This window comes from Solea senegalensis, linkage group LG1 (genome assembly GCF_019176455.1).
Source record: "Solea senegalensis isolate Sse05_10M linkage group LG1, IFAPA_SoseM_1, whole genome shotgun sequence".
NCBI classification, from domain to species: Eukaryota; Metazoa; Chordata; class Actinopteri; order Pleuronectiformes; family Soleidae; genus Solea; species Solea senegalensis.
The window spans coordinates 5840002-5864719 of NC_058021.1; the positions used below are offsets into that span (position 1 = coordinate 5840002).

Sequence of the window (24718 nt, forward strand, 5' to 3'; positions counted from 1 at the left end):
ACGCAGCAGTGACAGAGAGACGTTACTTGAAAGAAGAGAGATATGGAGTTGGGATAAAATCCAATCACTTTAATTGTCACATCACGTTACTAGAACACATTTATTATGATGATAATTCACATAATTTCAAAATGAAAGTGTTTGTTTTGATAGGGAACGATAAATAGTATAACAGTATAAACGTATTTATGACACAAACTGGACCTAAAAAACATAACAAAACGGAATAACTCAAGATTTGTTATTAAGAGGTGGGCCACATGAAATAGATTGGGGGGCCCAAGTTTGAGACCTCTGTTTTACATATATCAAGAGGGCATACATTCTGTAAAAGTCCTGTGTTCTTCTCTGTCCCGCCAAACAATTTGAGGAACAAGTCAAAATTTCATTGCAAGTGTGAATACAATTTGGGCAGAAAACAATTTCTAACAGCAAGTAATTTGAAATAAAAATGTTCAAAGTAATTATATGTTTGTTATCTTAAAGTGTGACTGACTGTACTATATACTTATTAAAGTCACAATATATTAGTCTCAGGTTTGGACAAATAGCATATATACATATATTTGTATTTCACACTATGTTTTCTATGTTTAGTTTTTTGCACTATTCATCTTTCTTCCCTTGTGCTGCTAATCAGTTGCACAATTTGAATTCCCCCCCATGAAAATCAATAATGGTACATATTCATTTAGGTTGGACAAACATTTCAATCGTGTTAGAATCACTTTATTTTTTGAGAGTTACATCTGCACAAACATGTTTGCCTTAAACAGAGACAAAAACATCCGGCTCCTGTCGTCTGACAGTTTAGACAAGAACCTTCATTCATTGCACTGTGAAAGCTCAACAGTTTCTCATGATGTCCTCCTTGGCAAACCTCACATAGTAGAACATAGTCACTTTCCAGCAAACTATTAGAGGTGTTTAGTTATCTTTTTGGCATGTGCCACCACTGAGTCACATCGCAGGGTTCTGGACATCCAGGAAGACGGGATTCCCTCAAGTCCAAACTAGAAGAATTAACAAATCACATTTTATAAATCACCACACAGAAAACTGGCATTCTTTTATTGATAACACACATATGATTATCTCACAGTCTTACCTGAGCCCCAAGACATGCCCCAATAAATGATCCTCGACTACAGGTGCATCCTCCACAGCTCATGGTATCTCTGATAGCCTGCTCATACTGTTTGGCTGTCAGGACTCCATGCAGCGCTGCCTGGAAGGCACCTGGCAAACCTGAAAGACAATCACGATTAGGTGAGAAAGAACTTTACAGCTACCTGAAAAATAAGGTTCCACTTGAAGACTGATCTTTTCTTATTAGAAATCACGATCTAATGATCATGTTTGTGAGGATACCTCAGGTGTTAGGAAACACAGCAGGGATTAACTCCTGAGGGGTCTTGGATAAATTCTCCTTCACTTGGTGAATGTGGCCTAAAATCAGGCAGGAAAAGAAAGAAACTGTTCAGACTGAATATTTTTGAACATGTTAAAGTTTGCTTTAATTATCGTAACTGTTTTTATAAATGAGAAATTACAGGGACAGAAAATGTAAAGGGTTAATCCCCTTAATCCTATGGTCCAGTCCCATGACTGTGATGTAGCAGGGCAACAATACAACAATACTGCTGGCCTCACATACCAATGACTGCTTTGTCCAGGTCCTGTGGCTGCTTTCGGTTCTTGTCACTGAGCTGATCGAGTACTGAGTCCACAGCTTTTGTATCCGGACCGTGAAGAATAAAATGCTCCAGGATCCTGGAAAGTAAATCAATTTACAGTCTGTAATATCATAACTTTAGTGTCTGCATCTGCTTTGTCTTCCACATTAGAGCAAACCTAGTTAGTAATAGATACAAGAGAGTTCTTCTTTTATCACACATTTACAGTTCAGCTCTTGTATAGTGTGTATCTCAATATAGTGATAATTACATTTTGCAAGACAATTATCTAAAGTAAAAAAAAGTAAAATGTATTTGGAGGTTATATTATTTCCACCACTGTCCACCATTAACCCAACGTCAGCTTCTACTTCAGCTGGTTAACTTCTGTTCATGTCACCCTCATTCCTGTGATAAATGCCAGTATAATGAATCATGAAGTAATGATTCTGATGAGTCCAATTAGTGAGTAATTCTCTAAAGGGCATCATATTTTTAGGAAATTAAAATATCACTGTGGCACCAGTGCCAGGATCACCTGCTGTGAAAACAGTAGAAGTGTGTGTGTATTAGATCGACACACTGACCTTGCTGCTGCCAGAGTCTCGGCCACACACGCATCATCGTTCTGGGTGACACGAGTGGCCTGCTCAACCTTTTCCAGCATGTTGGGCTTTCCTGCATAAAAAGCCACAATAGGAGCCAGTTTGGTGATTCCATCAATCTGACAGTCGTTCTCACATCCTGCAGAAAGCAAAACACACTGGATATAAATGAGTGTCTTCATCATGACAAAGTTACAATGTATTGCTTCACTGGAACAGGGACTCGCCCGTCTCCTCTTTGCCCGCATCCACATTCTTCAGGAAGCCTTTCAAACTCGCATGTCTCCATGGTCCCTCGACGGGCAGCTGTGGTCTTGGCCCTGTTAGAGAATAGTCATGAGATTACCTTCATACAAAAAACAAAACAAAATTGATTCTGTATTAAAAACACTTTGCTGCACAGCTTTCTCACCTCCTCTCTCTCTGTAGGGATCGTTGATGGGCGTGTCATACTCAGATCCAGGCCCAAAGAACTTCACTGTGCGTTGTGTCAGATCGTCCACATTTAGACCTGGTCAGATTCATCAGACAGCTTAGATTTTTAAAAAAAGTACTTTACTTTAGCTTGTGCACAGATTTGTAGATTAACAGTGATACAGCCAGATAATATAAATAAAATATAAAGATTTTGTACAAATTACCAATGAATAATCATAAGTTATGGCATTGTAATCACAATACTGAGAAGCCTAAAAATACATTTAAATCTTAATCTGAATGACATAGTGAGATGTATATATATATATATATATATATATATATTTTATTTTTTTTTCAAGTAAGTATTTTGGTTTTCCCTGAACAAAGAACAAGCATTTTGATTAACCTGAGAAATTAACCTGTCTGAGGCCCACCTGCAATAACTCCAAAGCCCACCAGTGGGCAACAGCCCAAATTTTGGGAAGCACTGCTTTTGAGGCGAGAGCGTGTGGACATAGAAAAACATGCAGCTTGTTTTGTTCCCACCAGAGACCATTTGAATGTGGGAAATACGTTTCTTACGGAGGTATAAACAAAAGGTGAAGAGTTAATAGGAGAACTTCCGGGGACTTAGAAAAAGACAAAGGAGAGGATTATGGAGAAGTAGACCTGGGGGCAGAAACTATATGCACAAGTTCTATTACTGCAGTTAGGGAGGAAATAAATGTGCTTCCAGCTAACCAGCCTTGGTGAACCACTCTGTAAAGGAATATGCAGAGCTCTGACCTGACTCTCCTCAGGGATTTCAACTATCCACCCCTAAATTTACTATTTTTAATTTAACTCTCTTTGTTTTTCAGATCACCAACAAAACAATCAAAATTTATCATTGGGCCAAAAACTATCATTGGTGGAGGTAATTATCAGACATTATTTAATATAAATCTCAGTTGGGGGAAATTAAGCACTCTTACCTCCACATTCAGACAGGGACTCTAGCAAAACATATGCCTGGTCTCCATAGCAACTCTGCTGGCCTGTCTGCCTCCTGTAGAATGGGTTGGCAGACTCAGCGTGGAATTCAGGGTTTGGATCCTGAGCCAGAATCCCCTGCAGCTTCTGGAGGTCATATACCCAGTGAAGGGGCTGCGCTGAAAGGCCAAGTGATCAGGTCGGTTTACTTCAAAGCAAGATACTTGACATTAAATGGCTGGCTGTGATGACAAGCATTTCATGATTTGTAGTGAAGGTTTTCAAGGGCAAAGACTTAAACAATACAACAAGTATAACTTGAGGAATATAAACTTTATGGTACTACAAGAGCTATTTTTTAAAGGTTTTAAACAACAAGATGGTGTCACACTATAGCACACAAAACAATTATTGTTATTATTATTATTATTAGTAGTAGTATTATCATCACTATTACCTGCTGCATCTGCAACAGCTGATCCAACAATGGCTCCTACTGCTCTGTTAGCCAGAGCTGAAGCCATCTGTAAAAACATGCACAGCATAATTGGACTTTATTTCAAATGAATGTCAGAAGTAGTAAAATGACAATAAAATATGGCTGAAATCTCTGCTTTTACATCACTGAAACTAAACCGAATGTCTTGGGGGTTTTGAGAGGAAATATCTTTGCATGTAGATATAGAGCTGGTGGTAAATAAAGTACATTTCATCAGTGAATGATATCACATTATTTTTGTATTTTTTATTAAGACCATGAGTCTTTAAACTAATAGATCTCTTTCAAAACTCTAAACGCACACTCTGGCTAGTTTGTCCTTTCAGGCTGCTGTAGAAACATGGCGGCACAAGATGACATGTAAAATGCTCACAAAAAACAAACTTTTTATTTAATTTTAAAGTGATTATACACTTAAACAAATGGGTATGTTGCAATTATAATCACTGCACCTCAGCCGTAACTGCAACCAAAAGTTTCTATTACCTCTCAATTTAATTTATTTTAAATAGTTTATGCTGCTGTTGTATTTCTCTTTATTTTTACTATAAAGAACTTTGTTGTTGAAATGTTTGCTTTGCCTAAACCACATAGCATGTTAAAAACACATTTGTTTGTGACCAGATTGAATTTGACTGAATAGATAAGCCATCATGATTACTTAAGCCTGTACTATCTAGACAGAGCAGTTTCGCACAGAACCTGTGATACTTTTGAGCACAACAGCTGTACTAAATAATAATAAGTCAGTCTTTTCGCTCTTAACTTAGAATATGAACTCATAATTATAAATAATGAACTATGAATTACTTAATCACAGTTGATACGCTGCTCCAACGTAGAAACAGTGTTGATTCCGGGATCCGCGCTTGTCGCGTGACGAGTATACTTCCGTAAAACCGGAAATACAGCGCACCTTCAAAATAAAAGTTGCAGCTTGTGCCTGTAGTCTCTCCAACTTTATTCTCTCAACTTCACGCGTGCTGTCACCTTCAACTGTTTCCCCCTATGAACACAGGCAGGTAGGAACCAAACAGATCAACGCAAATACGAGTCTAAACACTTTATATAAATAATAAAGTGTATATAATTACAATAATAATTAGAATTACAAAAGTTACAAAGTACTGTATGATATGCAAAATATATATGTCACATATTTGACAGTAGAATATTATAATAAACTCCAGTTTCAGAATTATATTCGACAAATTCATATGCAACATAAATTAACATTAAATGCAAATGGTAATTTATGCCATAATGTAACAAAAAAAAAGCCATTTACAAACATTAGTGTAAAGATAATTATTAGTATACACTACCTATCAAGGAACACTGGCAATGAGGACAGCTTGAATTACATAAAATTAGACATACATACAATAAAATAAGTTACAAGATAGGTGTGTGAGAAAGAGTTTAGTTTTGGTTAGACTGTGATTATACAATTAAGACTTTTATTGAAGTGTATCTAGTGAATTGTCCTTTAGATTAGTAGTATTTTCAACTGGCCAATAAAATGATCTGGTTTTCTGCATCTGATCTGAGTTACAGCTACACAGCGTCATCTAGTGTCCCAGAGATGTAACTACACTGTGTATGCCGTAATTGAACAAACGTGAATGGGTTCTCTCCTCTTGACTGACAGTTTTTAAAGAGGCTCTCCACCTTGAAAACCAAATGTATATCCAAGAACAAACTGTTGGCCGATATACTGTACGTATTTGAAAATATTTGAAATTTCGAAATAAGCAGCGTGTCATTACTCATTAAAATGCTTGAATTGTTAAGTGTTAAGTCTCCTCGTGGGTCTAAAAATGTTTGACAGTTTGGTGAGTCACATCACTTCATATCACGTCACTGCATTATTTTTATGTTTATGTTTGATTCATGGACCAGGATTATGTGGCTTATTTTTTATGTACATTCAAAACCATTTGAAACACATTAAACTGACACATACACACTCCCAGGCTCCGTGTCATATAGATTTATTAGGTGTCACTGACTTTTCACTGTCAGTGACACCATCGCCTGCACACACATGCAGTCTTACCTTCAAACTAAATATCCCTCTGCAGACTTGCATGTCTCACCTCAGGTATAAGGGGTTTGAAACGTGTGTGTGTGTGTGTGTGCGTGCGTGCGTGTGTGTTGGGCGTCAGAAGAAGTATTAAGATACCAAGAAGCCAGTATTTATTTATAGCTTACCTCTTCCCTTTCAATTTGGAAGGTAATATCTCATGTATTCATCTCAAGCATACATTGCATACACACTTGTGCATTGGACACTTGCGCCCTGTGTGTGCTTGGCTCAAATGCAAAAAGAGTTCAAAACTTGGGTGTTTCACTTTCTTTTTGAGTCAGGAATAAGTGTCAGCTATATGCACCAAACCATCTGCAGGTGCAGCGACCTCTCCTCTCCTCTCCTCTACTCTACTTTACTCTCCTCTCCTCTCCTCTCCTCTCCTCTCCTCTCGTCTCCTCTTGTCCCTGAGTGACCCAGCTCCAACATTCCCGCGCTGCAATGATGCCAGCACCAGCAAATTAGACACCAGCACCCCCTCCTGATATGTACTTCTCTGTCCCACATCCATTATTTTTAGCTGGGATCCAAGCCTACATCTACACTTAATATGGGAAAAGAGTGTCTCTTATTCACAGCCACCTCTAAATCCATCATATCCCTCCTTCTTCATTTGGAGCAAAGCAGACGTATAAACAAGCAACTGTGATCTGACCCTCTGACTTACTTACTTACACAAACACACACACAAATCCCATCTTCCTTTATCTCTTTATTCCTTGCACATGCATCAGCTCCCTCTATACTGTCATCAGTGTCTTCCCCTGTCTTCAGTCTGGACGGAGAGAGAAGAAGTAAAGGTTGGTCCTCATCTCCTCACTCCACCCACTTTGACAGGTCGGTAACACACACTCAAGCACTCACACACACACCTATACAAAAAGCTGTCACCCCAGCAACCGCAATGGCCCCCACCTCATCTTACACCCCAGATAGACACCTCTGTCAAACTTAGCCCAACCCCTCTTGCACTCTTTGCCCCTCGACCACTTGCCCATGTGGGGTTTTTAATAAGGTGGATGCAGGAGTTGGTCTTGCTCTCTTCTGGGTGACGCGGATTGGAAGGGGTTCTTTATATTTTCACCAAACTACCAGTTTTTTTGTTTTGTTATCACTTCCATAGAGAGGAGCCATGAAGTGGACCTGGGTCCTTGTGGCAGTTTTGCTGTCATTTGGGGGTTTTTCGTTGGGCAAGGACAGCCTGGACTTCCCAGAGTATGATGGCAAGGACCGCGTCCACGACCTCAACGCCAAGAACTATAAGTCTGTGATGAAGAAGTACGATGTCATGGTGGTGTACTACCATGACCATCCCGGATCCAGCCGCGTCGCCCAGAGACAGTTTGAGATTGAAGAGTTGGCCCTTGAGGTGGGTTGAGCTGGGAACTATGGGTAGAATCAGGAGGATAACATACTGATGAAGAGGCAGTGTAACTAGTACTGGATACAGAAACATTACGCTACGTTAAATGATAGAATTCACTTCAGAGATTGTTAATTCATTAATTAATCATCTGAACTGGTTGAGCAGATTTTAATTCATGCAGATGTGGACAGTGTGACAGTATTCTGCTGGTCCAGGGACTTAAATTGTCGTTTTCTTCCGTCAAAACATGAAATGTGCTCATAGTGAAATTAAACAGGGGGAAGTGATGGTCTGAGGTGGAAAATAGCTGTGCTGAATACAGGATTGCTGATATGTGAAGTCCCGAAATGTGTCATGAGCTTGCAGTGTATCATCAGTCGTCCACCACAGCAAAAAGCTGAGCTGTGAGGACCCTGGATATCATTTATTCTGGCAATGTATGCAATGTGTGTGTGTTTGACTGCGTGCGCGTGTGTGCATGTGTACGTGTGGGAGCTGATGCACTCAGCACACTTCCTTCAGTAAACCTCTCACACCTCAGGTCTCCTGTCAGCCTGGATACATAGCAACTTTCATCACATTCTTCACAGAGAGACATGACATCATGCCTCAGCACAAAACGTCAGCTCACAAATGCATCAACGCACAACTGACACACGTCACTCCTCAGGTTACATGAGAAAAATATTGAATATCAAATGTCACATACGCGTACAACACATTTTCCAGTTACAGTTATATTCGTTTTTCTTGTCCTTCTGGTCATTGGGTTTCCCTCCAGTTGCTCATTTTAAAATGTACCAAAAACTTTTTTAAAAATCTGAGCTGTTACTTTAAATATAGACCTCGCTCACTTTCGAAGATTCTCAACACACCGAAATGAGTATTTGTGCCCTGAAGATTGCAGTTAGTGTGACAAAGGCGATGACTGATTTATGTAACATATACATTGGCTCGTGTTACAATAATATTCTAAGACATTTGACATGGCCACAGCGTAGATTAAAGCCTGCTAATTTATACAATTGACGCATGCATATGTTTGAGGGAAGCTGCGGCAACTGCTGGTATCTCCTTTTAGAACTGATGCAGAAAGAAAACATCTTGGCATTACGACCAAATACAAAAAAAGATTTGGGCAACTCGTCAGTGGGTTGGCACCAAATCCCTCAGCCTATTTTTTGTTGTCCGACTTGTAGCTATAGTCATAATCCGCTATATAATGCGAAACATTATCAAAATAAATATCGAAAAAAAAATGATTTCAAGATTGATTTTTCAAGATTGAGGACGTACAGAAAATTTGACATTTTAGTAAACAACACATTACAGATCAGTTTTGTCACAGGACGTCAACGGAATTAATAAAAGCGGAGGAAAAAAATAATAGTATTGAAAGGAAAAGATTAATAACCAAAAGCAGAGAGAGGAAGATAGAGGCTGCCGTCCTCAGCATATCACATCATCGCAGCAGCCCCTGGTGTCTCTGTATGGGGTTGTCGGGGCTCAGTCTCAGGGCCCGAGGCCAGTACAGGAGGTTCTGGCTCCAGTAGTGCTTCCTCAGCTCTGCGCTGTGATTGACACTTTCAGTACTGTACTTGTCAGCGGATCCCGGAGTGCTGAGCATCACTGCCACTTCGCCAAAATAGTCCCTGGTGCTGGTGTGTCTTTAGGTGCTATATATATCACTAGCTGCTTTTCTGGTGGGTTGAGCACCCCGAAGGCCCGCGTTTCTCCTTATGAATGTCGTATGATTTACACTTGACGAGGTTTTATTTAAAGTAACAGGCAACAGCAAAAGGCTCAGGGGTCATGATGACGACAGGGCGTCATAACTGGTTTTTCTCACCTGATCAAAGGAAACGGATTGGATTGCTACGTCTATGTATGCTGCTAATGTGTTTCAGGCCTTATTAACCCTTAGTGCCCACGCAGCACGGATCTGTGCCACAGGTGCACCCTTGGTAAATTGCCGTGGGAATAATATACAACTCCTTATATGGACATCCTGGGTGTGTGTGTTTATAGGTCACATATTCAGGCTTTAGAACATTAGGTTTTTTTCACCTCCTTATGTGTTGTTGAGTCAAAATTATGATTCATTTTATGTCGCAATTCAATCATTGTGCAGCAGTCACCGTCTGTCCATTACACGAGTAAACTTTGAACTGTGGCGTATTTCGAAATTTTGATTTGAAACATTTTGAGTTCTTTTTGCTCAGGTGTGTTTATATAGTTGGTGAAAATGAAAAAAAACCAAACATTTCATCAGATTGCCTGGGTTATGTTGAAAAGAAAAAGCATATAAGACACTCTATATTACATTTTTACAATGCTCTGTGTTCTAAGGGTTAATGCTGTCATGTTCACTTGGTTATATAATCCAGATTAATAGGTACACATGGGTGTAAACATTTCTTCCCATGGCATTCAAGATATTAAAATGGAATCTCGATTGTCTACCAGGAAGAGATATACTGCATATATGATAAGATGATACAGTATACGTGTACTGTATGTGCCAGTAAGCAAGCACAAAACAAGAGCACTGAAGCATAAATTGTATTCACTGCAGTGAAATGTGCATGTGGTTTGTGTTGAAAACATCCAAATATGACGCCGTGAAGTCACCCGAGACTCTGAGGCTGTTGGTTTAATTTTACATGTCGTTGGATGTGTTCAGTCACTCTGAAGAAGTGATATCAGGCACAATAGTGCAGATACACACTGAGCACTCAGATCTGTGTACAGAAACAAACGTGCCAACACATAAATCAGGTGAATTATTGTAGCATATTTATCACCAATAGGAAATATCTCTAAAACATATAATGCTATATCTAGCATATGCATGTAGGAAAGCAACTCTTGTGAAGGTGAGATTGCAAACGATATAATCTAGTGTAGAAAACCAGCCCTCCGAAATCTGTATAATTTAGTATAACAATGTGCACTTATACAAGCCAATTAGTTCATCTGTTTATTACTCATTATTATGATTTATTGTCAACTCACCTCCACCACTTACCCTGTAAAACGTTATTTTAGCCGTGAGGCCTGCAACAAAATATAAAGAAATGCAAACATGTTTAAGGCACTATGAAAATGAAGTGTTGCAGCCTGTGTGGCTCATTATACGTAGATTGTTTTAATTGCACATACATGTGCAACTTCTCGCCCTGCTATCCTACTAAACCCTGAACTGCTTACTGTGCTCCACCCATCTGCAACTCTAATCATGTCAAAGGATATGCCAAGAATTATTTGCACAACACACCAGTCAGTCCTACTATCTATGCCAGTAACAGCAGCTGCTCAAGATCTCCAACACCAGAGTGCTTCCAGTGTGTGTGTGTGTGTCTTTTACCTTCCAAACTCTCAGACAGCCCTCAAACCACTTCCTCAGTGCAGATGGGCTGAGCCCCACTGTCGCACTGCCATTGGTTGAAGCAACTGTCAGTCATAAGGTTCAAGTTTCACACAGATTTAGAAAGTGCACAAGCAGCGCTATGAAAAGCAGGCTTTTATGGTAATGAAGCAACTGAGTGAGACAACTTTGTCAAAAAGGTGTTAAGATCAGCGTATAGATACAAATACGTTGTACCCACACACTGACTACTACTAAATCACAAACCTGTGTTCATTTGAGCGATACCGTCTTTGTTTTGCAGCTTGCAGCCCAGGTCCTGGATGAGTTTGATGATGAAGATATCGGAGTCGGTCTCATCGATGCAAAGCACGACAAAGCTGTTGCAAAGAAACTAGGTGAATACAGTTACAGACACAGATCAGTTATGTCAAATCAGACCACTGATAACCAGCTGCTTGACAACTAGTCAAAAATGTGTCTCACTGTTAAATTAAAGCTGTTAAAGGTCCAGTGTGTAACATTTAGGAGGGTTTGTTTGAATAAAATATACATAACAATCTGTGCCGCATTTTATATCACATTTTTAGTTGCTTGAGGTCACTAAACACTTTATACACCTTGTTCTGTTTGTTTGTTCAGGACTTGATGAATCCGACAGCATCTTCGTCTTCACCGATGATGAGGTCATAGAATATGATGGCGAGCTTGCAGCAGACACTCTTGTGGAGTTCATCTTTGATGTTCGTGAGGATATAATTTCCCAGTGAATAGCCTGCCTTATTTTAGACGGCCCTCCCTTCTGCTGTCTGTAAAGTAAAAGTCGCCGACATAATCTGATGTTGACTTTATCTTTCTTCTCTCACCTCCATCTCTGTTGTCTGCACGCTCTGTCTCTCCTCCATGTCCCTCGATCTCTTGCATAGGTTCTTGAAGACCCAGTGGAAATTCTTGACAACAGTAAGGAACTAAAAGCCTTCAGAAACATTGAGGAGGACATCAAACTGGTGGGCTACTTTAAGAGTCACAAGTCAGAACGTAAGAATCTGTACTGCGATGGCGTGATAACCTGTTGCTATCTCTGTTTTACAGTTGCTTTCCAAACATAATTGCTCATAATAGCATATTAAGCAGGTGCAGCTCAGACCAGGCTCATATTGCTCTATTTAACGTTGAGTGGAGCTGTTTGGATGTTTGAGTGTCTGTAAATGAGCACACAAAGAGCAACAGTAATGATGAGAACAGCATATTTCATACAGAGTCCGAGCCACTGAATCAACTTGATTGATGCCTCTAAAATTTCAGATTTTGACGCGTATGCTGATGCTGCAGAAGAGTTCCACCCTCACATCCAGTTCTTTGCCACATTCAATCCCAAGGTGAGTAATTATTCCATTCCATTATACAGTAATCAATACAATGTAACTGATATACTGTATGTACAGGAAATTATAAACCATATGAGTCGTATATGAGTTTGAGATGACTAAATTATGACCATATTGTTATTGTACAGTGATTTTAAGTGTTACCAGAGAGGGAGCTTTATAATTTTAGATAATTATGTGCTACCCTATAAAAACATAGAAAAAGAAAGAGAGGTCAGTAGACATTGATTATTTGTTAATGTTTGCTGCCAGATGTGGAAAACATGGTGTGCAGTTTGAGTGGAGTCACTGGAATTTAAAGATGTCGTCCGTTAATGATCACTTTCATCCCTACGCTCAGTCAATCAGCTGCTCTTTGTGTCACAGGTTGCAAAGGCTCTGGACCTCAAGCTCAATGAGGTCGACTTCTATGAACCCTTCATGGATGATCCCGTAGTCGTCCCCGGAAAGCCTTACACCGAGGATGAGCTGGTGAAATTCATTGAAGACAATGACAGGTAAATTCCTAACTAAACTGATCCTGTGAGGTGAAAGCCTATCCTTCCCAGAATACATGACATCTAATTGATCTCTGCCTTTCAAGACCAACCCTGAGGAAACTGCAACCCCACAACATGTACGAGATCTGGGTAAGAAAATCCGCCGCCACTCTACAACGTGAAATAATCTTTTGGATTACAAAGTCTCTTGTGGAGAAGCTTTGTTTTTGAATAAAACTCAGTTTTCTCCACTCTTTCTGTAGGCTGATGATGTCGATGGTGAACACATCATTGCTTTCGCAGAGGAGGCTGACCCAGGTAAAAAAAAAAACACCTGTCACAATTGCAAAAGCTACAACGTTTTAGTGGGTTAAGCACCGGGGATATTTTTGTAAAGTGAAGACATGATGAAAAGGAAAGTTTCATTGAGCCCTCAGACCTGGTATTAACATCCTTCCTGAGTGAGCCGATCACGTCCGGATCACGCCAAGTATGCTCACTCCCAATCCTGAATGCATCCTGCATGAAAGCGATGCGTCCTCAGGACAGAGTAGACGCAGGCCCTACATGTTTTTGATGTTTCCCTGCTCCAACACAAATGATTTAAATTGCCAGATAACACTGATCATCATACTATTTTTCTTCTTATTTCGTGTTACACGAGTGCAAGCTTGTCTCTTCTCTCTGTCACACACACACACTTCAAAAACATGGCGACATCAGACATATTTGTACAAAGAAATCATTATTTTGTTGTGTATCCAATCTCATGTGGTCACAGGAGACACGTGCAGGTCACATTTTAATGCCAGGTGTGAACACTCGTCCTTATCCTCATGCAATCACATCACTGAGGTCAGATGTTAACACCAGGTCTCTGTGGGGCCTCATAGTATTTCTGCACATTAATGATGCAGGAGTAGGCTTCGATAAAAAGGCCACTGCTCATTACCTTTAGACGGTGCTGTCGTGTAAATGCTCTCCTACAATAGTCCGTTTACTGTGATCTTCTTGCCCCACTCCCTCAGACGGTTATGAGTTCCTGGAGATCCTGAAGGAAGTTGCCGAGGACAACACAGACCACCCCCATCTCAGCATTGTCTGGATTGACCCTGATGACTTCCCCCTGGTAATTATAGAATATAGATTAGTGCAATAAGCATAATAGGATGACTGGTTGGAGACATTAGGGTGTGTGTAGAAAGTGCAATGACATACATTCATTATTTATTGAATTGACTTTTACTAATACAATGCCTTGACCTCCGTTCTGTGTAGCTGGTGCCACACTGGGAGAAGATCTTTGGGATTGACCTGTCCTCTCCACAGATCGGTGTTGTTGATGCTGATGATGTGAGTAATCTTTTCTGTGCTTAATTCACAGATTAACAATGTATTTGTGTGCCTTCAGGTTGGGTCATGTATCGCATGTAGCGCGGCGTTTTATTTGCAGCGGGACACAACACCTGTCTCCTGGCTTGCGTCATGTGGGTCCTCTGGTACCGGGTGCTGCGGAGTTCATAGGCGGGACTTCACTTACTGTTGTACATTTGGTCAGCGGCTTTTGTAAACTCTGCCTCCACTATGTAAACCGCTGCAGAAAGATATTGGACTTGTTGAATTAATTTTGTTAAATGCTTTTAAATTGAAAATGAAGGAAATTGAGCCAGACTCTAAGATGTCAGTGTTTTAAATAGTTGTCTTCCCGGTTGCAGAAATGGGTCTTTTAAGATTGTTGCAGTGTGAATTGACTTGCTTTATTTTAGTGTTATTAACTTTGTGCCTGTTTGTGACTGTGTGTTCATTGTGCTGCTGCCTGTCTTGGTCAGGTCACCTTTGAAAAAGAGATTTTTAATCTCAATGGGGTTTCTCCTGGTTAAATAAAGGTTAAATCACATAAAATGCTGTGTTCAAAACTTCCCATGTTGTAAACAAAGGTCTGCCGAACTGTCGACTAGAAAAAAAAAAAGTCTTAGTTCTTAGTTCTAATTAACCTTACTCAGTCTCAGGGTGCATGCTGGCTCACTGCGGGCTCTGATGTTTGCTTGATGAAGGTTGTAACTAACATGTTTGTCTTCTTCCTCCTGAAGGCTGACAGTGTCTGGATGGACATGGACGATGATGAGGACTTGCCATCTGAAGAAGAGCTGGAGGACTGGATTGAGGATGTTCTCTCAGGTGAAATCGACCCTGATGATGATGATGATGATGATGATGACGATGATGACGATGACGATGACGACGATGATGATGATGACGATGACGACGATGATGATGATGACGCGATGATGACGATGATGATGATGACGATGATGATGACGATATGACGATGATGACGATGATGATGATGACGATGACGACGACGATGACGACGACGATGATTATTAAATCACTGAGTCGTAATTTGTCTTTAACTCTGACCAATGCAGTTTCAAGAGTCAATATCTGTCTAAACAACATCTGTTTAGATGTAACTTAGATGTAACTTGTAACTTCTTCTTCTGTCGAACTCATCAGTTCATTTTGATATCGCATCTATTCATCATCTTCTCTCTGCATCTCACCAGAACAATATTCCATCACTCGTTTATCCGTCACCATAACATATTCTCTAATCCTCCATGTAACTAAGGACTCATTAGGATCCCACAGTACCTTTATTGTCACATGTAACAACCACTTAACATAATCTGATACAATAAAAAATATTTTAAAACCTAACCATCTACTGCTATTGATTTTTATATATTAAAGTTTTTATTTTCTAAAGTACTGGAGGGGTTGCAGTGTTGTATGCATTATGTCTGAGTCCATCTGTGGAGTCTGTTGCAGTTTGAATGTGTTTTATTTATGTCCACATTTTTTTTTCTCTGTTTGCCCCCAGTATCGAAACAAGAGAAGTCAGATTCAAGGGTGCTAGCAGGTTTTTCTGACGGGTCTTAAGTATCACCAGCCTGTTCTGTGAAATCACTGTAATGTTATACACTGAAAGTGCTGTACATCATATCGACGTTTTCTATGATGATGAAATATGAAAACAGCCGTATTCTATTTTTGTAACAAGTGAAATTTAACTGTAAAGTCTTAAATAAATGACAGCTTGGACAGAAACCCCACTTCTGTATAGTTTCTTAAACGTGTGAGTGTGTGCATGTATGTGTGTCAAATGTAAGAAAACATAATTTGGTCTGGAAATTCTGGTGGGGCCATGCAGGAAAATCTTATAATGCAATCCAGAAATACCACGTATTACTCTCATACCCTCACAACAAAAACACAGTAGTAAGTGAGAGAGGGGACCACAGCGCATTAGACACAAAATTGCAGCTGAATAATGCCATCACACAAACAATGCCAATCTGATGACAAACGTATATTATCATATCAATTGCACCACCAAATGGCAGTGTTCAAAATCTCACAATATCAAAAAAAAAAAAAGATCGAAAAAACAACGTGACAACAATAACAACAGTGCACAACTCATGGCATGAACGGCGCACACCACACATGCAAAGCCACCACACACACACACATGCATGCCAGTTACGCATGACATAAATTCCACTATAATTCAAACAATATGTAAACTACATTATCAATTATATATATATATTATATATCAATAAATTAGACTGACCGCTCACTTTTTGAAGAGGAATGAGGAATGTGCACAAACCAGTGCCGCCCTTGCTTCAAATCAACCAATGAGAAGTGCTCTGGGTCCCTGAACTTATGGCCCCACTGACGAAACTGTACACGCGCATGCACGCGCAGCAGTTCAGCAATACACAACACTGGAGGCGCTGGGAGGATATCTTGGCCGGGCCCCACCATGGATGGGCCCCAACGACCAGAAACAGAGGACGCGCAGCATCCGGCACAACTAACTATTCACATACAACCACATGCATTCATCAAAAGAAAACTGCGGACATTTCTTTGGGGATAATGTTGAATTTATTATTAACTTGTGCTCCATGACTTTTTCGACACAGGAAAACAAAATAAAAACTTATAATCCTCCCCTGCACAGCAGCGCCCTCTGGTGGGGCATGGCCCCTGTGGGATTGATAAAGGACTAATATACTAAGTATGATTGGTATTGGTATTCATTCATCCATCTTCTGCTGCTTTATCCTCCACATGATGGTCATGGGGGCGCTGGTGCCTATCCCAGCTGACATACGGTGAATGGCGGGGTACACCTTGGACAGGTCACCGGTCCATCACAGGAACACAGAGACAAACAACCATCCACTCTCACACTCACAGTCAATTGGCCAGGTAAAATGGCCAATTTGCCAAAACCCCAAAATCTGCATGTTTTTGGACTGTAGCCAGAGGTTTCAAACTTGTGCCCCCCCCCCAATTCCATTTGGCCTGCTACCTCAATACTGACTCATAATGACGTATTTCTGTAGTTGTTGTTTTTTATTATTTACAGATTACGGAGGATGATGATGATGATGATGATATTTTGCATACATTTGTTTTATTGTGAACTATACAGTATATCGTTCTGTTGGAAAATTAAGACTTTTATTTTGAAATTCTGTGCAAAATTGTCACAAATTTTACTTACGCAATATCATCACGGAATATTGTGTTATTGATATTATACTTCATTTAAACCATAGTCCCTTAGTGACCGGACCGGTCATTTAAGTGTCAGGCATGGGTACTTCAGGCCCCTGAACTAGGCACGCCTGTATTTCCGGTAATTCCGGTTCTGTTTTTGTCTCTTTGCCCCGCCCCTCCCAGCTTGTAACATAACACAAGTGCCCGCCCTGTTCAGTATTATTCGTGCATGCGCACTATGCTCATACACGCCCCTTCTTCCATCGGGCCATGTGGTTATGGTTGGTAAATAACTCCGGATCTAACGTGATATAGATATTGATTTTGTTTTTGCGCAATCGCTGAACCCCCTTCACTGAGAATGTCCGCGGACGTGTCGAGCCTGCACGCGCAGGTGGAGTCGGTGCTGGGCGCGTTGGTCAAAGCGGCCACCGTGGAGTTAACCAGACTGTTCGAGAGCAGATACAGAACTGCTGCCGTGGACGCGGCCCACGCCGAGATCAAGCTTGAACACGGAGCGGAGGAGACACTGAACGTTTCACCCGCGGAGAGTAAACGCAGCGTCGGAGTGCAAGTGGACGCAAGTATCTGTTCACTGCTGGACATTAGCGGTACGTGCTTTTCAAGCTTCTGTTTCCTGTTTACGTCCACGTTTATAACATCTGCATGGTGTGCACGACACGAGGACAGAGTAGTTACTTGTGCAATGTGCAAGCAGATGTGTGTGCATGTGCATTTATTTACTAACCGATGCACGGAATGTGTGCAGGGTGAAAACTCACTGACTTAACCCCTCCCCCCTTCTTCTCCACAGGTCCCTTGTTTCTTGATGGTTGTGTGGAGGAGGAGGAGCAGAAAGAAGAATGTCCCATCCCAGCAGAACTCCTCCTGGCTGAGGATAATGGCCATGCTGACCCCTGGAGGTCCCTCCTAAAGGAAGAGGTCAGGGGGGGAAAGAGTGCAGGCTTATTGTAAATAAGCTGTGGAAGAGGAGGAACACTGTTGATGTTACTAAATGTTGATGTTATTTTCAGCTTGAGCCACTTTAGCACCTCCTACTTTTGTTGTGATTCTCCTCAGGTGTCAGCAGAGCCGGTGGACTTGTTGGCGCTGGACATCCTTGAAATGGAGACTCGAGCTGACGGCGATGCCCAAATACAAGTTATTCTCCAGGGTAAGGAAAAAGAAACACGGCATTTTCCTGGCATCCATGGTGTTTATTTTACCAAAGATACAAAATAAAAAATTGTCACTGTGTTATTGATGTACTGTTTCATATCGAGACCTGAAATGTTTATCATACTGGTCATAGTCAGAAACAGTAGATACCTCTCAGTGCATGCTGGGATAGCCTCCTCCCCTGAGCAGTGACTGTAGAGATGCATCGACTTTGAACGTTACCTTTTGAACATGTTTGAAAATCTGGCTTTTGCACAGACACAAGTTAAGGAAAAGTGGAAGGACACATGACTTTTGACTAACACCTAGTGGTGGCTGTGTGGAATTGCAATGTAAACAAACTGGTGGCTTTTCCTTGCCTGAAATGTGATAATGAATTATTGCGGCAGGAAAACATCCAGCAGCATTGTTTAATATTAAAATGATAATAACATTTGTGATAAAAGTATGCAAAAGTGGTTATGTGTTTACATGACATTAAGAAAATCCAAATTATTGTCTTAGTCCAACCAAAATTTAGACTTTTAACCTGCAAGTAAACACACTGAGTGATTGTGATATGTACACGTCTTTTGCAATATCTATTTTACCCATATTGACATCTCAGTAAAGATACACCTGACATGGCAAATCTTGCATCACTGCACCAAAACAAAAAGGTTTCAGTTAAACAAGGAGAGAAGTTGGAGCTGAATTTTTAAATAATTGTGGGAATAAATTGTTTAATAAAAGAAAGTACAACTTATCTTTTTCATTCTGTGCAGATACGTCCACACTGAGCTCTCCAACAAAACACACGCCTCTCATCATTGTGGCCGACAGTAGTGACGCTGTGCCTGGGGAGATAGTGAAGTTTGTTTGCCCGTTGATCCTGAAGCCGGAGTCGCCAGCTCCTAAATCCGATAGTTTAAAGAAGCCCGTCGAAGCCGAGCCCCAGCAGGCCTGTGTCAGCACCGCTAAAGGCACTGCCTACAGCCCGTCACCGTCTGATGGAGCCATGACTCGGATCCATGCGCAAAAGGAGATGAACAGTCTCCACATGAAGTTGAAATTGACTTCTCAGGATCAGAAACTGCTGAGTCAGTGTGCAGTAGAACTGGTGAATGTGCTCAGCATGCCTGCTTCAGAGATGAGGCCTCAGAGTGACAGTGTTAAACACAAAACCAGTTACCGGCTGCCCAAAGACCTCCGCCACCACCACCAAGGCCTTCACACCGGACACCGCATCTGCTGCTTCACCCCGTGCGAGAATGACGTCTGGCGTCTACGAAAGGTCGTCGCCCACTCCCGCGACGGGTACGTCTGCAGCGTCTGTAAGAAAACTTTCAAGCACAGAAAGATTCTGCGGCGGCACGAGCGATTCCACACCGGAGAGAAACCGTACCAGTGCCCTCAGTGCCCAAAGACGTTTGCACTGAGGAAGAGCCACCGCCGACACGCGAGATTCCACTCGGGGGAGAGGCCGCACATCTGTACAATGTGTGACAAGAGCTTCCGTCTGCGGGAAAATCTGAAAGCACACTTGAGGTTCCACAGCGGAGAAAAGCCTTTCAGCTGCGCCAAGTGTGGGAAGCTGTTTAGAATCAAGAGGAATCTGGAGAAGCACAATTTGAGCCAGTGTGGATTCTTTGTTCCTTCATTTAAGATGATTGCTGGAATGTAGCTGGTGGGGGGAACACCCAGCTTCACACTTTTCTACCTCAGACTGATAACACTAAAAGACAAATGTCACGGAAAGTTGAAGAACCATTCCAGGAAAGAAGATCATAAAAGCTGCAGCTAAATGGGGCCAGTTTTGTTATACAGTTTATACTACTGCTGTTTTTTTTACTTATTCTTCCTGTGTGCCAGTCCCACTATTTGATTACAATAACCAGACCTGAACATGTAATAAAAAAAGATAAGAAACATGCTTTTGGATTTAATGTTCTCAATGTTCTCAATGTTCCTTGCTCCTCTGTTTTATGTTGTACATTGAAGCGCTTGCTTCTTGCAAAAAGCCAAACACAAACTGCAACTGCCAGATCTTTCGGTGTCAAAGTTACATATTGTGTTTATGTCTGATTGTTTATGTTTTGATGTTGGAACATTCCATGTTTGTACTACTGTTGATTCTATTATGTTCCTTCATATAGATACCACACACTGACATGTTCCTGTTGCTGAAGAACATTTTTCTATAATAAAACACATTTCTATTGCAAAGAAACATTACTCTGTTGTTTTATATGAACACTATTTACAATGGAGGGAGATTTCTTTGCTCTAAACGTATGCTAAAAGTTTAAATACTTACTTAATTGTGATCACAAATTATTAAAATAACTTATTAGCCACTAATAATACATTTTGGGTTTCCAGATTGTGAAAATCAACTATTATTTTTGCCGATTTCAAGTTAGAAAGTTGCATCACACACAGTTCATCTCATCACATTGACAACATGTGACACACTGACATGTCACAGTAGGAAAAACACATGTAAATAATAATATATTGAAGTAAATCTATCAACTTACTTCAATTTCAGGCTGGTGATGTTTTGAAAAATGAACACAATAAAACCATCAATAAAGGATGCATAGTTGTATTCTACACTACATTAAGTTATATGTTGTTCGAGATTAATAGCTTAATAAAGTTTAAGGTAAATAAACAGAGGTCATCACATTGGTATACAATTAAAAATGCACATCCTAGTGTGTGATTACATGTGAAAGAAGCAGGAGAAAATCCACATAAACACACATGATTCAAGCCAGGAACATTTTACTGTTGGCACTGGTGCCTCACAGTAAGGGCAGGTTGTTGACGTGACTTATTTTTGGTTTTTTGTTTACCTCAGGGAAACTTTATTTCCCCGAGGTTATGCTCCTCCTCTTAAGCCCCACCCCCACCAGGAAGTAGCAGCATAAACTCAACAGTGCTTTCACTTTGAGCAGTGTTTGTGCGTGTATACACACACACGGTGGAAAAATACTTCAATCAGCTTTTACTTTAAAGGTAGGGATTATTTTACTCGCCTGAGGTTGTAGGAAGTGCAGAGTTCAGTGCAAACTCTAGTAAACTCCTTCCTGTCTGCTGTGTGTGTTTGTGTGTGTGTGTGTGTGTGCGTGGCTGTGCGCTCACTTGCACTGAGAAGGATCAAGAATGGAGGATTCAGAGGAAACCCGCCTGGAGGGACTGCTGATGTGTCCAGTGTGTCAGGATATCTTCAATGATCCTCAGCAGCTGCCCTGTGGTCACAGCTTGTGTTTAGAATGTCTGGACAACATGATGCATCACGCATCAAACTCCGGCCTCTGCTGCCCTGACTGCAGGACTCACTTTGGACCAGACATCAAGGTCAAAGTTCAGAAGAGTTACGCGCTGGCCAACATTGCAGAGGACTTCAGGCAAAACAGGAAGAGGAGGGTATGCGCTTTAGTCTTTACTCTCTACATTATTCTTGTAGGACATGAAAAGTGTCCTTTAAATGTCCAGTTTGTAACATTTAGGAGGGTTTGTGTTTATATGTGTACAATCACTTTAAAGCATAACTAAACCTCCTCTTCTGCACCCAATGCCAATAACTGGGCTGAGACTTGATGTAGGAGGATGTAGGGCAGAGTTCTCAAACTCGATTTCACTTAAATGTTTGTTTGTAGATTAATTTTGCATCATAAATGTCTTCTTTTTCATTGTGAATAATATCAACACCAAAACAAGCATGTTTATTTTGAGATTGTGTCAAATATCGTAACAACTATCGTACAACTATCGTAACGACTGTCTCATGCACCTCTGACATCAGTGTCACTGTTTGACCAACAGGAGCAGAAAAGAACCGCGTACTGCGACTGCTGCCCAGAGAAACACACCCCGGCGGTAAGAACGTGTCTGAAGTGCGAGGTGTCCATGTGCACGGAGCACGTCAGTGGCCACGTGGAGCTTCCTGTGTTCTCAGGACATCCTCTGGTCAAACCTCTGAGTGACCTCCAGGAGAGGAAATGCCCTCAGCACGAGGACGAGGTGCTGAGGTACTACTGCAACACTTCCAGGCGCTATGTTTGCAACATGTGCGCCCTGGAGAGCAAGCAGCACAACCTCGCCACTGAGGCCTCCACTGTCCTACGGAGACAGCTCACGGTGAGTGATTCTCCCTCACAATGTGTTACGGAAGAAGGTGGAAGTTGGAGTTTTCAATAGAAGGTGGTGGAAGCTTCAGATTCTTGGCCAAAGAGTGGGATTAACGTAAAAACTGAACTTTCTACCAATAAACCCTCCTAAATGTTACACACTGGACCTTTAGGGATTCTTTTAATGACTGCGAGTGTGCGTTCAACAGGAGTTCATGGAGCAGCGCTTCACATTGCTCCAACAGCAAATCACAGAGAACACTGACTCTGTGAGAAAACTGAGAGAAGACATTCAACGTGAGGTGAGCAGGTTCACTAAATCCTGAGAGTTTACACTTTTACACGTTTGCACACTCAATATATATTTTTCCTTGCGTCAGAAACTGAAGACAGAACCACCTGCCGGCAAGCACCTCAACAGTGTCACAGTGGTTCTTCTCTGTCTGTGGTTCATAGTTCTCTACTATGGTAAAACAACTGATTTAAAATCACCTCTTAAAATGTTGCCAATGCTGTGTGTGTGTGTGTGTGTATTCATACACAGTTTTTGTTTTCAAACAGCTTACAACTTCTCTGTGGAAAACCAGGCATTAACAGAAGAGCTGGACAAGCAGCAGAACCATGTGGATCAAATCTATTCCGACATTGCAGGTCATTGGTCAAATCTCATGACACTTAAGGAACAACCTCACTAAGTCAGCTGACTGTATTTCATTCATATACTTGGGTTTGTGCTGACGTGAACAGCAGTATTGTCTGATCTTATGAAGTCATTTATACCAACAAATATTCTTCCAAGTAACTTTCTTTTTCTTTGTTCAATCCTCACATAGAACTTCTGCTTAAGCATCCACTGAAGGAGTAGCCAACTTCCAAAACATAACATCAAGATAGGGCATCATTATGGAAATGTTAAAAGGTAAGAACGACACTTAACAAACGAGAGTTTAGAGAGTTACGGAATGTTTAGGCAAAAGTAGAGAATTCCCTACAACAAATCAACTAATAATCAATTATTAAATGAATATTTACCACCCTAAATACATGAAAAACATTCTCAAACCACATCTCTGTATTCACCATGTATTATCTTCTAACAGTGCAGAATGAAAGGATGCTGGATCGTCCCAAGTTCAACTTCAAAGTTCTATGGGTCATCCTCTCGACCCACTGCTCTCTCTGTGGTGCCCATGCCTGTCTGTGGGGAGGAGGTTGAGGGTCAACACCATCTCCTACAAGAGTGCAGCAGCACCTTTGTGGCAACTCAGCCTCCTGGAGCCAAACACACAGCAACAAAGGAAGGCGGTTTTCTGGCTGTAAGATTGAACAAACGCTCCGTGTGTAACCCATGAGTGAGAATATTCATGCGCTGTGCCTTTAAATAATGGTGCATATGGCTCAAGACAGCAATCACCTAAGTCTTTTAATCATCCAGGCACAACGCATAAAAAATGTGGCAGCATTTATTGGAGAAGTTCCATTTTGCAGCTCAATATTCCTCACCTCACTGGTCCCTTCCAGGTGTATTGGCAGACCTGTGTATCCTTCAGTTGTGGGTTATTGTAAAAACATGATGGTCCTAATGGCAGCTACAGTAGAGCTCATTCTAGAGTAATGAAAAACAGCTATTCATACAATCAGATAATTATACACCAATTAAAAATGACAATAAATAATTGTTTTGTATTTCAATTTCTGCCAAAAAAAAGAAATTCACCTAAACGTTACACACTGGACCTTTTAAAAGAAAAAGAGATTGCAGTAACCATTGGGTGGGTAACACTTAGTAAGTCTATTAAAGGGCTCATATAATTGCATTAAGAATTTGTTTTCACACATTGTTACAGTCCAGCTACTTGGTAAACGGACCGTGCAAAATAATCTACGAGATCTCAGGCTTCACACGACTCATTGTGGTCCCTTTTTTCTAACATGTCATAATTAATCCATTTAATCAATGATTTATAAAGTATAAATAA

The 24718-nt window shown here is 40.9% G+C and overlaps 4 protein-coding genes and 1 long non-coding RNA gene across 9 annotated transcripts; 3 read left to right on the forward strand and 2 right to left on the reverse strand.

The window, feature by feature from the left end:
• Positions 1–48: 48 nt before the first annotated feature.
• LOC122772407 (crystallin J1A-like) lies at positions 49–5075 on the reverse strand. 2 transcript variants are annotated; one of them, XM_044030432.1, is made up of 10 exons: positions 4983–5075; positions 4131–4197; positions 3676–3852; positions 2694–2792; positions 2509–2601; positions 2264–2420; positions 1658–1773; positions 1372–1449; positions 1109–1248; positions 49–1013 (listed from the first exon to the last, which is right to left on the reverse strand). In XM_044030432.1, the coding sequence occupies exons 2-10, from the start codon at positions 4195–4197 to the stop codon at positions 918–920; spliced, it is 1023 nt and encodes a 340-aa protein (XP_043886367.1). In that variant the 5' UTR covers positions 4983–5075; the 3' UTR covers positions 49–917. The 2 variants fall into 2 exon arrangements, with proteins under 2 accessions (XP_043886367.1, XP_043886376.1); XM_044030441.1 differs by lacking the exon at positions 4983–5075 and having other exon boundaries at positions 4131–4207.
• Positions 5076–7219: 2144 nt separating this feature from the next.
• LOC122775060 (calsequestrin-1-like) lies at positions 7220–15972 on the forward strand. The gene is given in 13 exon segments (XM_044034764.1): positions 7220–7630; positions 11299–11392; positions 11637–11737; positions 11921–12032; positions 12300–12373; positions 12749–12879; positions 12966–13011; positions 13125–13179; positions 13890–13990; positions 14140–14214; positions 14952–15143; positions 15146–15184; positions 15187–15972. Coding segments are annotated over 13 exon segments (1320 nt in total). The 5' UTR covers positions 7220–7393; the 3' UTR covers positions 15250–15972.
• Positions 15973–17678: 1706 nt separating this feature from the next.
• On the forward strand, positions 17679–20830 carry LOC122775055 (zinc finger protein 189-like). The gene is made up of 4 exons (XM_044034751.1): positions 17679–18053; positions 18257–18384; positions 18523–18616; positions 19386–20830. Exons 1-4 carry the CDS (start codon positions 17804–17806, stop codon positions 20282–20284), a joined length of 1371 nt encoding a protein of 456 aa, XP_043890686.1. The 5' UTR covers positions 17679–17803; the 3' UTR covers positions 20285–20830.
• Positions 17799–19391, reverse strand: LOC122775079. 2 transcript variants are annotated; one of them, XR_006361062.1, is made up of 3 exons: positions 18772–19391; positions 18502–18643; positions 17799–18372 (listed from the first exon to the last, which is right to left on the reverse strand). It is a non-coding gene; the product is annotated as an uncharacterized LOC122775079 (long non-coding RNA). The 2 variants fall into 2 exon arrangements; XR_006361063.1 differs by having other exon boundaries at positions 18495–18643.
• A 683-nt stretch (positions 20831–21513) lies between the features above and the next one.
• On the forward strand, positions 21514–24417 carry LOC122775068 (E3 ubiquitin/ISG15 ligase TRIM25-like). 3 transcript variants are annotated; one of them, XM_044034795.1, is made up of 8 exons: positions 21514–21624; positions 21764–22035; positions 22435–22749; positions 22949–23041; positions 23120–23207; positions 23301–23390; positions 23573–23658; positions 23840–24417. In XM_044034795.1, exons 2-7 carry the CDS (start codon positions 21772–21774, stop codon positions 23602–23604), a joined length of 882 nt encoding a protein of 293 aa, XP_043890730.1. In that variant the 5' UTR covers positions 21514–21624; positions 21764–21771; the 3' UTR covers positions 23605–23658; positions 23840–24417. The 3 variants fall into 3 exon arrangements, with proteins under 3 accessions (XP_043890730.1, XP_043890712.1, XP_043890721.1); XM_044034777.1 differs by lacking the exon at positions 23840–24417 and having other exon boundaries at positions 23301–23641; XM_044034786.1 differs by lacking the exons at positions 21514–21624; positions 23840–24417 and having other exon boundaries at positions 21631–22035; positions 23301–23641.
• The last annotated feature ends 301 nt before the right edge of the window (positions 24418–24718 follow it).